The 15,000-nt window shown below is 43.5% G+C and overlaps 1 protein-coding gene across 1 annotated transcript in view; it reads right to left on the bottom strand.

Moving 5' to 3' along the window:
• Positions 1–2,471: 2,471 nt before the first annotated feature.
• LOC130309141 (uncharacterized) overlaps positions 2,472–15,000 on the bottom strand; it is a gene marked incomplete at its 3' end in the record, with an annotated part of 40,724 nt that continues 28,195 nt past the window's right edge. Inside the window, exons 2-6 of the mRNA XM_056552290.1 lie at positions 14,191–14,317; positions 12,469–12,618; positions 12,103–12,337; positions 8,978–9,081; positions 2,472–2,586 (exon numbers count right to left, since the gene is read on the bottom strand). Of these exons, the coding sequence (XP_056408265.1) occupies positions 2,472–2,586; positions 8,978–9,081; positions 12,103–12,337; positions 12,469–12,618; positions 14,191–14,268 (682 nt within the window). The remainder of the gene's footprint in view (positions 2,587–8,977; positions 9,082–12,102; positions 12,338–12,468; positions 12,619–14,190; positions 14,318–15,000) is intronic.

The raw sequence follows: 15,000 nt of genomic DNA, 5'->3' as shown, positions 1-15,000 counted from the left end.
AGGAGGGGGAGGAGGTCAGACTATAAGACTATCCTGAGGAGGGGGGAGGAGGTCAGACTATAAGACTATCCTGAGGAGGGGGGAGGAGGTCAGACTATAAGACTATCCTGAGGAGGGGAGGAGGTCAGACTATAAGACTATCCTGAGGAGGGGAGGAGGTCAGACTATAAGACTATCCTGAGGAGGGGGGAGGAGGTCAGACTATAAGACTATCCTGAGGAGGGGGAGGAGGTCAGACTATAAGACTATCCTGAGGAGGGGAGGAGGTCAGACTATAAGACTATCCTGAGGAGGGGGAGGAGGTCAGACTATAAGACTATCCTGAGGAGGGGGGGAGGTCAGACTATAAGACTATCCTGAGGAGGGGGGAGGAGGTCAGACTATAAGGACTATCCTGAGGAGGGGAGGAGGTCAGACTATAAGACTATCCTGAGGAGGGGGAGGAGGTCAGACTATAAGACTATCCTGAGGAGGGGGGAGGAGGTCAGACTATAAGACTATCCTGAGGAGGGGGGAGGAGGTCAGACTATAAGACTATCCTGAGGAGGGGGGAGGAGGTCAGACTATAAGACTATCCTGAGGAGGGGGGAGGAGGTCAGACTATAAGACTATCCTGAGGAGGGGGGAGGAGGTCAGACTATAAGACTATCCTGAGGAGGGGGGAGGAGGTCAGACTATAAGACTATCCTGAGGAGGGGAGGAGGTCAGACTATAAGACTATCCTGAGGAGGGGGAGGAGGTTAGACTATAAGACTATCCTGAGGAGGGGGGAGGAGGTCAGACTATAAGACTATCCTGAGGAGGGGAGGAGGTTAGACTATAAGACTATCCTGAGGAGGGGAGGAGGTCAGACTATAAGACTATCCTGAGGAGGGGAGGAGGTCAGACTATAAGACTATCCTGAGGAGGGGAGGAGGTCAGACTATAAGACTATCCTGAGGAGGGGGGAGGAGGTCAGACTATAAGAATATCCTGAGGAGGGGAGGAGGTCAGACTATAAGACTATCCTGAGGAGGGGGTGAGTTCTCTCTATTTGGGGGGTCAGACTATCCTGAGGAGGGGGTGAGTTCCCTCTATTTGGGGGGTCAGACTATCCTGAGGAGGGGCGTGAGTTCTCTATTTGGGGGGTCAGACTATCCTGAGGAGGGGGTGAGTTCTCTATTTGGGGGGTCAGACTATCCTGAGGAGGGGGTGAGTTCTCTATTTGGGGGGTCAGACTATCCTGAGGAGGGGGTGAGTTCTCTATTTGGGGGTCAGACTATCCTGAGGAGGGGGTCAGAGTATCCTGAGGAGGGGGTCAGACTATCCTGAGGAGGGGGTGAGTTCTCTCTATTTGGGGGGTCAGACTATCCTGAGGAGGGGGGTGAGTTCTCTATTTGGGGGGTCAGACTATCCTGAGGAGGGGGTGAGTTCTCTATTTGGGGGGTCAGACTATCCTGAGGAGGGGGTGAGTTCTCTATTTGGGGGGTCAGACTATCCTGAGGAGGGGGTGAGTTCTCTATTGGGGGGTCAGACTATCCTGAGGAGGGGGTGAGTTCTCTATTTGGGGGGTCAGACTATCCTGAGGAGGGGGTGAGTTCTCTCTATTTGGGGGGTCAGACTATCCTGAGGAGGGGGGTGAGTTCTCTATTTGGGGGTCAGACTATCCTGAGGAGGGGGTGAGTTCTCTCTATTTGGGGGGTCAGACTATCCTGAGGAGGGGGTGAGTTCTCTATTTGGGGGGTCAGACTATCCTGAGGAGGGGGTGAGTTCTCTCTATTTGGGGGGTCAGACTATCCTGAGGAGGGGGTGAGTTCTCTATTTGGGGGGTCAGACTATCCTGAGGAGGGGGTGAGTTCTCTCTATTTGGGGGGTCAGACTATCCTGAGGAGGGGGTGAGTTCTCTATTTGGGGGGTCAGACTATCCTGAGGAGGGGGTGAGTTCTCTATTTGGGGGGTCAGACTATCCTGAGGAGGGGGGTGAGTTCTCTCTATTTGGGGGGTCAGACTATCCTGAGGAGGGGGTGAGTTCTCTATTTGGGGGGTCAGACTATCCTGAGGAGGGGGTGAGTTCTCTATTTGGGGGGTCAGACTATCCTGAGGAGGGGGTGAGTTCTCTCTATTTGGGGGGTCAGACTATCCTGAGGAGGGGGCGAGTTCTCTATTTGGGGGGGTCAGACTATCCTGAGGAGGGGGTGAGTTCTCTCTATTTGGGGGGGTCAGACTATCCTGAGGAGGGGGTGAGTTCTCTCTATTTGGGGGGGTCAGACTATCCTGAGGAGGGGGTGAGTTCTCTCTATTTGGGGGGGTCAGACTATCCTGAGGAGGGGGTGAGTTCTCTCTATTTGGGGGGTCAGACTATCCTGAGGAGGGGGTGAGTTCTCTATTTGGGGGGTCAGACTATCCTGAGGAGGGGGTGAGTTCTCTCTATTTGGGGGGTCAGACTATCCTGAGGAGGGGGTGAGTTCTCTATTTGGGGGGGCCCCGCTCACCTGTGCTGATATCCGTGGGGATCTCTTCCTCCTTAATGATCACACGTAGATCTTCACCCTCCTTCTTAATATCGTCCTCAATGACAACAATCTGGAAATCATTTAGACTTTCATCCTAAAGAATAAACACACAGAACCCGTCAGAGGCCGCCGAGAGTCACGGACATCATGGGGAGTGAAGTCGGAGGCCTCCCTTATCTCCCCAGCCCCTGTCCTGATGTCTCCCGCATCCCTCATTATTGGGGAGTGAAGTCGGAGGCCTCCCTTATCTCCCCAGCCCCTGTCCTGATGTCTCCCGGATCCCTCATCATTGGGGAGTGAAGTCGGAGGCCTCCCTTATCTCCCCAGTCCTGATGTCTCCCGGATCCCTCATCATTGGCCATAATAACCACGACTGACTGTAGGACACGTGAGGATTCAGCGGGGGAAGAGAATCATCCGCACACATTATATATGACTAAGGAATCATCCGCACACATTATATATGACTAAGGAATCATCCGCACACATTATATATGACTAAGGAATCATCCGCACACATTATATATGACTAAGGAATCATCCGCACATTATATGACTAAGGAATCATCCGCACACATTATATATGACTAAGGAATCATCCGCACACATTACATATGACTAAGGAATCATCCGCACACATTACATATGACTAAGGGAATCATCCGCCACACATTATATATGACTAAGGAATCATCCGCACATTATATGACTAAGGAATCATCCGCACACATTATATATGACTAAGGAATCATCCGCACACATTATATATGACTAAGGAATCATCCGCACATTATATATGACTAAGGAATCATCCGCACACATTATATATGACTAAGGAATCATCCGCACACATTATATATGACTAAGGAATCATCCGCACACATTATATATGACTAAGGAATCATCCGCACACATTATATATGACTAAGGAATCATCCGCACATTATATATGACTAAGGAATCATCCGCACATTATATATGACTAAGGAATCATTCGCACACATTATATATGACTAAGGAATCATCCGCACACATTATATATGACTAAGGAATCATCCGCACACATTATATATGACTAAGGAATCATCCGCACATTATATATGACTAAGGAATCATTCGCACACATTATATATGACTAAGGAATCATCCGCACACATTATATATGACTAAGGAATCATCCGCACACATTATATATGACTAAGGAATCATCCGCACACATTATATATGACTAAGGAATCATCCGCACACATTATATATGACTAAGGAATCATCCGCACACATTATATATGACTAAGGAATCATCCGCACACATTATATATGACTAAGGAATCATCCGCACACATTATATATGACTAAGGAATCATCCGCACACATTATATATGACTAAGGAATCATCCGCACACATTATATATGACTAAGGAATCATCCGCACACATTATATATGACTAAGGAATCATCCGCACACATTATATATGACTAAGGAATCATCCGCACACATTATATATGACTATGGAATCATCCGCACACATTATATGACTAAGGAATCATCCGCACATTATATGACTAAGGAATCATCCGCACACATTATATATGACTAAGGAATCATCCGCACACATTATATATGACTAAGGAATCATCCGCACACATTATATATGACTAAGGAATCATCCGCACACATTATATATGACTAAGGAATCATCCGCACACATTATATATGACTAAGGAATCATCCGCACATTATATGACTAAGGAATCATCCGCACACATTATATATGACTAAGGAATCATCCGCACACATTATATATGACTAAGGAATCATCCGCACACATTATATATGACTAAGGAATCATCCGCACACATTATATATGACTATGGAATCATCCGCACACATTATATGACTAAGGAATCATCCGCACACATTATATATCATCCGCACACATTATATATGACTAAGGAATCATCCGCACATTATATGACTAAGGAATCATCCGCAACACATTATATATGACTAAGGAATCATCCGCACACATTATATATGACTAAGGAATCATCCGCACACATTATATTGACTAAGGAATCATCCGCACACATTAATATATGACTAAGGAATCATCCGCACACATTATATATGACTAAGGAATCATCCGCACACATTATATATGACTAAGGAATCATCCGCACACATTATATATGACTAAGGAATCATCCGCACACATTATATATGACTAAGGAATCATCCGCACACATTATATATGACTAAGGAATCATCCGCACACATTATATATGACTAAGGAATCATCCGCACACATTATATATGACTAAGGAATCATCCGCACACATTATATATGACTAAGGAATCATCCGCACACATTATATATGACTAAGGAATCATCCGCACACATTATATATGACTAAGGAATCATCCGCACACATTATATAGACTAAGGAATCATCCGCACATTATATGACTAAGGAATCATCCGCACACATTATATATGACTAAGGAATCATCCGCACACATTATATATGACTAAGGAATCATCCGCACACATTATATATGACTAAGGAATCATCCGCACACATTATATATGACTAAGGAATCATCCGCACACATTATATGACTAAGGAATCATCCGCACACATTATATATGACTAAGGAATCATCCGCACACATTATATATGACTAAGGAATCATCCGCACACATTATATATGACTAAGGAATCATCCGCACACATTATATATGACTAAGGAATCATCCGCACATTATATGACTAAGGAATCATCCGCACACATTATATATGACTAAGGAATCATCCGCACACATTATATGACTAAGGAATCATCCGCACACATTATATATGACTAAGGAATCATCCGCACACATTATATATGACTAAGGAATCATCCGCACACATTATATATGACTATGGAATCATCCGCACACATTATATGACTAAGGAATCATCCGCACACATTATATATGACTAAGGAATCATCCGCACACATTATATATGACTAAGGAATCATCCGCACACATTATATATGACTAAGGAATCATCCGCACACATTATATATGACTAAGGAATCATCCGCACACATTATATGACTAAGGAATCATCCGCACACATTATATATGACTAAGGAATCATCCGCACACATTATATGACTAAGGAATCATCCGCACACATTATATATGACTAAGGAATCATCCGCACACATTATATATGACTAAGGAATCATCCGCACACATTATATATGACTAAGGAATCATCCGCACACATTATATATGACTAAGGAATCATCCGCACACATTATATATGACTAAGGAATCATCCGCACACATTATATATGACTAAGGAATCATCCGCACACATTATATATGACTAAGGAATCATCCGCACACATTATATATGACTAAGGAATCATCCGCACACATTATATATGACTAAGGAATCATCCGCACACATTATATATGACTAAGGAATCATCCGCACACATTATATATGACTAAGGAATCATCCGCACACATTATATATGACTAAGGAATCATCCGCACACATTATATATGACTAAGGAATCATCCGCACACATTATATATGACTAAGGAATCATCCGCACACATTATATATGACTAAGGAATCATCCGCACACATTATATATGACTAAGGAATCATCCGCACATTATATGACTAAGGAATCATCCGCACACATTATATATGACTAAGGAATCATCCGCACACATTATATATGACTAAGGAATCATCCGCACACATTATATATGACTAAGGAATCATCCGCACACATTATATATGACTAAGGAATCATCCGCACACATTATATGACTATGGAATCATCCGCACACATTATATATGACTAAGGAATCATCCGCACACATTATATATGACTAAGGAATCATCCGCACACATTATATATGACTAAGGAATCATCCGCACACATTATATATGACTAAGGAATCATCCGCACACATTATATATGACTAAGGAATCATCCGCACACATTATATATGACTAAGGAATCATCCGCACACATTATATATGACTAAGGAATCATCCGCACACATTATATATGACTAAGGAATCATCCGCACACATTATATATGACTAAGGAATCATCCGCACATTATATGACTAAGGAATCATCCGCACACATTATATATGACTAAGGAATCATCCGCACAATTATATGACTAAGGAATCATCCGCACACATTATATATGACTAAGGAATCATCCGCACACATTATATATGACTAAGGAATCATCCGCACATTATATATGACTAAGGAATCATCCGCACACATTATATATGACTAAGGAATCATCCGCACACATTATATATGACTAAGGAATCATCCGCACATTGTATATGACTAAGGAATCATCCGCACACATTATATATGACTAAGGAATCATCCGCACACATTATATATGACTAAGGAATCATCCGCACATTATATATGACTAAGGAATCATCCGCACACATTATATATGACTAAGGAATCATCCGCACACATTATATATGACTAAGGAATCATCCGCACACATTATATATGACTAAGGAATCATCCGCACACATTATATATGACTAAGGAATCATCCGCACACATTATATATGACTAAGGAATCATCCGCACATTATATATGACTAAGGAATCATCCGCACACATTATATATGACTAAGGAATCATCCGCACACATTATATATGACTAAGGAATCATCCGCACACATTATATATGACTAAGGAATCATCCGCACACATTATATATGACTAAGGAATCATCCGCACACATTATATATGACTAAGGAATCATCCGCACACATTATATATGACTATGGAATCATCCGCACACATTATATGACTAAGGAATCATCCGCACATTATATGACTAAGGAATCATCCGCACACATTATATATGACTAAGGAATCATCCGCACACATTATATATGACTAAGGAATCATCCGCACACATTATATATGACTAAGGAATCATCCGCACACATTATATATGACTAAGGAATCATCCGCACACATTATATATGACTAAGGAATCATCCGCACACATTATATATGACTAAGGAATCATCCGCACACATTATATATGACTAAGGAATCATCCGCACATTATATGACTAAGGAATCATCCGCACACATTATATATGACTAAGGAATCATCCGCACACATTATATATGACTAAGGAATCATCCGCACACATTATATATGACTAAGGAATCATCCGCACACATTATATATGACTATGGAATCATCCGCACATTATATAACTAAGGAATCATCCGCACACATTATATATGACTAAGGAATCATCCGCACACATTATATATGACTAAGGAATCATCCGCACACATTATATATGACTAAGGAATCATCCGCACACATTATATATGACTAAGGAATCATCCGCACACATTATATATGACTAAGGAATCATCCGCACACATTATATATGACTAAGGAATCATCCGCACACATTATATATGACTAAGGAATCATCCGCACATTATATGACTAAGGAATCATCCGCACACATTATATATGACTAAGGAATCATCCGCACACATTATATATGACTAAGGAATCATCCGCACACATTATATATGACTAAGGAATCATCCGCACACATTATATATGACTATGGAATCATCCGCACATTATATAACTAAGGAATCATCCGCACACATTATATATGACTAAGGAATCATCCGCACACATTATATATGACTAAGGAATCATCCGCACACATTATATATGACTAAGGAATCATCCGCACACATTATATATGACTAAGGAATCATCCGCACACATTATATATGACTAAGGAATCATCCGCACACATTATATATGACTAAGGAATCATCCGCACATTATATGACTAAGGAATCATCCGCACACATTATATATGACTAAGGAATCATCCGCACATTATATATGACTAAGGAATCATCCGCACACATTATATATGACTAAGGAATCATCCGCACACATTATATATGACTAAGGAATCATCCGCACACATTATATATGACTAAGGAATCATCCGCACACATTATATATGACTAAGGAATCATCCGCACACATTATATATGACTAAGGAATCATCCGCACACATTATATATGACTAAGGAATCATCCGCACATTATATGACTAAGGAATCATCCGCACATTATATGACTAAGGAATCATCCGCACATTATATGACTAAGGAATCATCCGCACATTATATGTCGTCTTAGGCTTCACAATACGACAGCACAACGCTCATCAGGGAAACGGGAGAAAAAAAATACATCACATAACGTCTTTTTCTCTCGCTACTCCCGTTACAAAAACAACGGCGCCCGATTGACACCATAATTGTAAATGGGATCTGTCAGGCCCCGTTGTGCCTCGTCCGGATGAAGGCTGTTTTCTGTCGGGGCACAACGCCAGTGTCAAAGGGGCCTTACCGAGGAATCTGCCTTACGATCCTGTGGCCCATTTTCTTCTGGACAGGACTGAGAGTAATGAGGTTGAGGACATCTCTGTGGTGGTTTCCTCTTCCTGGATCGATCTGTAGGAGACACATAGTGACTGAATACATTGTGTAGATGATCAGATGATGGGGGATCTAGGGGCCCCAATACTGCTCTCTCCTTTACTATCAATGGGAGTCTCCTCTTACCCAGTGGTGATGTTGGGGGCCGGCGGTCTATAATAAATATATCTTACCCAGTGGTGATGTTCGGGGCCGGTGTCTATAACAAATATATCTTACCCAGTGGTGATGTTCGGGGCCGGTGGTCTATAATAAATATATCTTATCCAGTGGTGATGTTGGGGGCCGGTGGTCTATAATAAATATATCTTACCCAGTGGTGATGTTGGGGGCCGGTGGTCTATAATAAATATATCTTACCCAGTGGTAATGTTGGGGGCCGGTGGTCTATAATAAATATATTTTACCCAGTGGTGATGTTCGGGGCCGGTAGTCTATAATAAATATATCTTACCCAGTGGTGATGTTGGGGGCCGGTGGTCTATAATAAATATATCTTACCCAGTGGTGATGTTTGGGGCCGGTGGTCTATAATAAATATATCTTACCCGGTGGTGATGTTGGGGGCCGGTGGTCTATAATAAATATATCTTACCCAGTGGTGATGTTCGGGGCTGGTGGTCTATAATAAATATATCTTACCCGGTGGTGATGTTGGGGGCCGGTGGTCTATAATAAATATATCTTATCCGGTGGTGATGTTGGGGGCCGGTGGTCTATAATAAATATATCTTACCCAGTGATGATGTTGGGGGCCGGTGGTCTATAATAAATATATCTTACCCGGTGGTGATGTTCGGGGCCGGTGGTCTATAATAAATATATCTTACCCGGTGGTGATGTTGGGGGCCGGTGGTCTATAATAAATATATCTTACCCAGTGGTGATGTTCGGGGCCAGTGATCTATAATAAATATATCTTACCCAGTGGTGATGTTCGGGGCCGGTGGTCTATAATAAATATATCTTACCCAGTGGTGATGTTGGGGGCCAGTGGTCTATAATAAATATATCTTACCCAGTGGTGATGTTGGGGGCCGGTGGTCTATAATAAATATATCTTACCCAGTGGTGATGTTGGGGGCCGGTGGTCTATAAAAAATATATCTTACCCAGTGGTGATGTTGGGGGCCGGTGGTCTATAATAAATATATCTTACCCGGTGGTGATGTTCGGGCCGGTGGTCTATAATAAATATATCTTACCCGGTGGTGATGTTCGGGCCGGTGGTCTATAATAAATATATCTTACCCGATGGTGATGTGAGGGGCCGGTGGTCTATAATAAATATATCTTACCCAGTGGTGATGTTGGGGGTGGTGGTCTATAATAAATATATCTTACCCAGTGGTGATGTTCGGGGCCGGTGGTCTATAATAAATATATCTTACCCAGTGGTAATGTTGGGGGCCAGTGGTCTATAATAAATATATCTTACCCGGTGGTGATGTTCGGGGCCGGTGGTCTATAATAAATATATCTTACTCAGTGGTGATGTTCGTGGCCGGTGGTCTATAATAAATATATCTTACCCAGTGGTAATGTTGGGGGCCAGTGGTCTATAATAAATATATCTTACCCGGTGGTGATGTTCGGGGCCGGTGGTCTATAATAAATATATCTTACCCAGTGGTGATGTTGGGTGCCGGTGGTCTATAATAAATATATCTTACCCAGTGGTAATGTTGGGGGCCGGTGGTCTATAATAAATATATCTTACCCAGTGGTGATGTTGGGGGCCGGTGGTCTATAATAAATATATCTTACCCGGTGGTGATGTTCGGGGCCGGTGGTCTATAATAAATATATCTTACCCAGTGGTGATGTTCAGGGCCGGTGGTCTATAATAAATATATCTTACCCGGTGGTGATGTTCGGGGCCGGTGATCTATAATAAATATATCTTACGCGGTGGTGATGTTCGTGGCCGGTGGTCTATAATAAATATATCTTACCCAGTGGTGATGTTGGGGGCCGGTGGTCTATAACAAATATATCTTACGCGGTGGTGATGTTGGGGGCCGGTGGTCTATAATAAATATATCTTACCCAGTGGTGATGTTGGGGGCCGGTGGTATATAATAAATATATCTTACCCAGTGGTGATGTTGGGGGCCGGTGGTCTATAATAAATATATCTTACCCGGTGGTGATGTTCGGGGCCGGTGGTCTATAATAAATATATCTTACCCAGTGGTGATGTTGGGGGCCGGTGGTCTATAATAAATATATCTTACCCGGTGGTGATGTTGGGGGCCGGTGGTCTATAATAAATATATCTTACCCAGTGGTGATGTTCGGGGCCAGTGATCTATAATAAATATATCTTACCCAGTGGTGATGTTCGGGGCCAGTGATCTATAATAAATATATCTTACCCAGTGGTGATGTTCGGGGCCGGTGGTCTATAATAAATATATCTTACCCAGTGGTGATGTTCGGGGCCGGTGGTCTATAATAAATATATCTTACTCAGTGGTGATGTTGGAGGCCGGTGGTCTATAATAAATATATCTTACCCAGTGGTGATGTTCGGGGCCGGTGATCTATAATAAATATATCTTACCCAGTGGTGATGTTGGGGGCCGGTGGTCTATAACAAATATATCTTACGCGGTGGTGATGTTGGGGGCCGGTGGTCTATAATAAATATATCTTACGCGGTGGTGATGTTCGTGGCCGGTGGTCTATAATAAATATATCTTACCCAGTGGTGATGTTGGGGGCCGGTGGTCTATAACAAATATATCTTACGCGGTGGTGATGTTGGGGGCCGGTGGTCTATAATAAATATATCTTACCCAGTGGTGATGTTGGGGGCCGGTGGTATATAATAAATATATCTTACCCAGTGGTGATGTTGGGGGCCGGTGGTCTATAATAAATATATCTTACCCGGTGGTGATGTTCGGGGCCGGTGGTCTATAATAAATATATCTTACCCAGTGGTGATGTTGGGGGCCGGTGGTCTATAATAAATATATCTTACTCAGTGGTGATGTTCGTGGCCGGTGGTCTATAATAAATATATCTTACTCAGTGGTGATGTTCGTGGCCGGTGGTCCTCCATTAATGAGAGCCTCTTCTTACTCAGTGGTGATGTTCGGGGCCGGTGGTCCTCCATTAATGAAAGCCTCTTCTTACGCGGTGATGGGAGGGGCCGGTGGTCCTCCATTAATGAAAGCCTCTTCTTACGCGGTGATGGGAGGGGCCGGTGGTCCTCCATGACACTTCTGTACAGATCTTTGTGTTCTTCAAAATACTCCTGTTCCTTAAAAAAAAAAAAAGAAGGAATTATACAGTAATGTGAAGCCACATGAGCCCCGAATTACCAATTCCAACCTCAGACCCATCATCCCTTGTGTTCCTGTATAATGTCCCAGCATTCCCAGCAGTGCTCACCTCTGCGGTCAGCAGCTCGATGATCTGACTGGTCAGTTGCAGGATTTTCTTATTTTTCTTATCATGCTTTAGTAAATGGGGCAGAGGCTCCGTGATGGGATCCTGGATAACACTCAGTCGTCCAGATTCTGTTTTGATGGCTGTAAAATTCTGTCAAGACAATAATGGTCACAAATCAGACCGATCCCTACAGAGGTCCTTAGAGACCATAGTAAGGACACGATCCTGCACCTCACCGGACATGTCCTGTATTATCCCTAGAGATAAGAGGTCATGTGACCATTTCCCACAATCCCTCACCTCTCCGGTCATGTCCTGTATTATCCCTAGAGATAAGAGGTCATGTGACCATTTCCCACAATCCCTCACCTCTCCGGTCATGTCCTGTATTATCCCTAGAGATAAGAGGTCATGTGACCATTTCCCACAATCCCTCACCTCACCGGACATGTCCTGTATTATCCCTAGAGATAAGAGGTCATGTGACCATTTCCCACAATCCCTCACCTCTCCGGTCATGTGACCATTTCCCACAATCCCTCACCTCTCCGGTCATGTCCTGTATTATCCCTAGAGATAAGAGGTCATGTGACCATTTCCCACAATCCCTCACCTCTCCGGTCATGTCCTGTATTATCCCTAGAGATAAGAGGTCATGTGACCATTTCCCACAATCCCTCACCTCTCCGGTCATGTCCTGTATTATCCCTAGAGATAAGAGGTCATGTGACCATTTCCCACAATCCCTCACCTCTCCGGTCATGTCCTGTATTATCCCTAGAGATAAGAGGTCATGTGACCATTTCCCACAATCCCTCACCTCTCCGGTCATGTCCTGTATTATCCCTAGAGATAAGAGGTCATGTGACCATTTCCCACAATCCCTCACCTCACCGGACATGTTCTGTATTATCCCTAGAGATAAGAGGTCATGTGACCATTTCCCACAATCCCTCACCTCTCCGGTCATGTCCTGTATTATCCCTAGAGATAAGAGGTCATGTGACCATTTCCCACAATCCCTCACCTCTCCGGTCATGTCCTGTATTATCCCTAGAGATAAGAGGTCATGTGACCATTTCCCACAATCCCTCACCTCTCCGGTCATGTGACCATTTCCCACAATCCCTCACCTCTCCGGTCATGTCCTGTATTATCCCTAGAGATAAGAGGTCATGTGACCATTTCCCACAATCCCTCACCTCACCGGACATGTTCTGTATTATCCCTAGAGATAAGAGGTCATGTGACCATTTCCCACAATCCCTCACCTCTCCGGTCATGTCCTGTATTATCCCTAGAGATAAGAGGTCATGTGACCATTTCCCACAATCCCTCACCTCACCGGACATGTCCTGTATTATTCCTAGAGATAAGAGGTCATGTGACCATTTCCCACAATCCCTCACCTCTCCGGTCATGTCCTGTATTATCCCTAGAGATAAGAGGTCATGTGACCATTTCCCACAATCCCTCACCTCTCCGGTCATGTCCTGTATTATCCCTAGAGATAAGAGGTCATGTGACCATTTCCCACAATCCCTCACCTCACCGGACATGTCCTGTATTATCCCTAGAGATAAGAGGTCATGTGACCATTTCCCACAATCCCTCACCTCTCCGGTCATGTGACCATTTCCCACAATCCCTCACCTCTCCGGTCATGTCCTGTATTATCCCTAGAGATAAGAGGTCATGTGACCATTTCCCACAATCCCTCACCTCACCGGTCAGCAGGTAGATGATCTCCAGGGTTAGGTTCAGGATCTTCTCAGACATGTGACTTCTGTCTTTGGCCATTCCGGTGCAGACCGTCAGATGATGAATACTTTAATAGTCCTAGACTGGCCTGTATGTAAATAGGAAAGTCTCTTGTTACACGCGGCCTCGGACGGTATTATATTTAGTGTCGCAATTTCAGACGGGATTTAAATTCAGTGAAGAAAAGTCAAATAATTACAGCAGAGAAAAGAAACGCGTGAGCAGCAGTTGGGTGCGTCCTCACCGACACATGGCCTGCTACCTCATCCATGTTGTCTGTATCATTACTATTACACCTCCATGAGAACACCCTACCCTCACCGACATCACCTACTCCCTCATAGATCACCCATGTCTGTATTATTACACCTCCATGAGAACACCCTACCCTCACCGACATCACCTACTCCCTCATAGATAATCCATGTTCTCTGTATTATTATTATTACACCTCCATGAGAACACCCTACCCTCACCGACATCACCTACTCCCTCATAGATAATCCATGTTCTCTGTATTATTATTATTACACCTCCATGAGAACACCCTACCCTCACCGACATCACCTACTCCCTCATAGATAATCCATGTTCTCTGTATTATTACTCTTACACCTCCATGAGAACACCCTACCCTCACCGACATCACCTACTCCCTCATAGATCACCCATGTCTGTATTATTACACCTCCATGAGAACACCCTACCCTCACCGACATTACCTACTACCTCATAGATAATCCATGTTCTCTGTATTATTATTACACCTCC

Source organism: Hyla sarda, unplaced genomic scaffold (assembly GCF_029499605.1).
Source record: "Hyla sarda isolate aHylSar1 unplaced genomic scaffold, aHylSar1.hap1 scaffold_1510, whole genome shotgun sequence".
Taxonomy (NCBI): domain Eukaryota; kingdom Metazoa; phylum Chordata; class Amphibia; order Anura; family Hylidae; genus Hyla; species Hyla sarda.
Note: the sequence above shows the minus strand (reverse complement) of the source record. Positions and strands in the feature narration are given on the sequence as shown.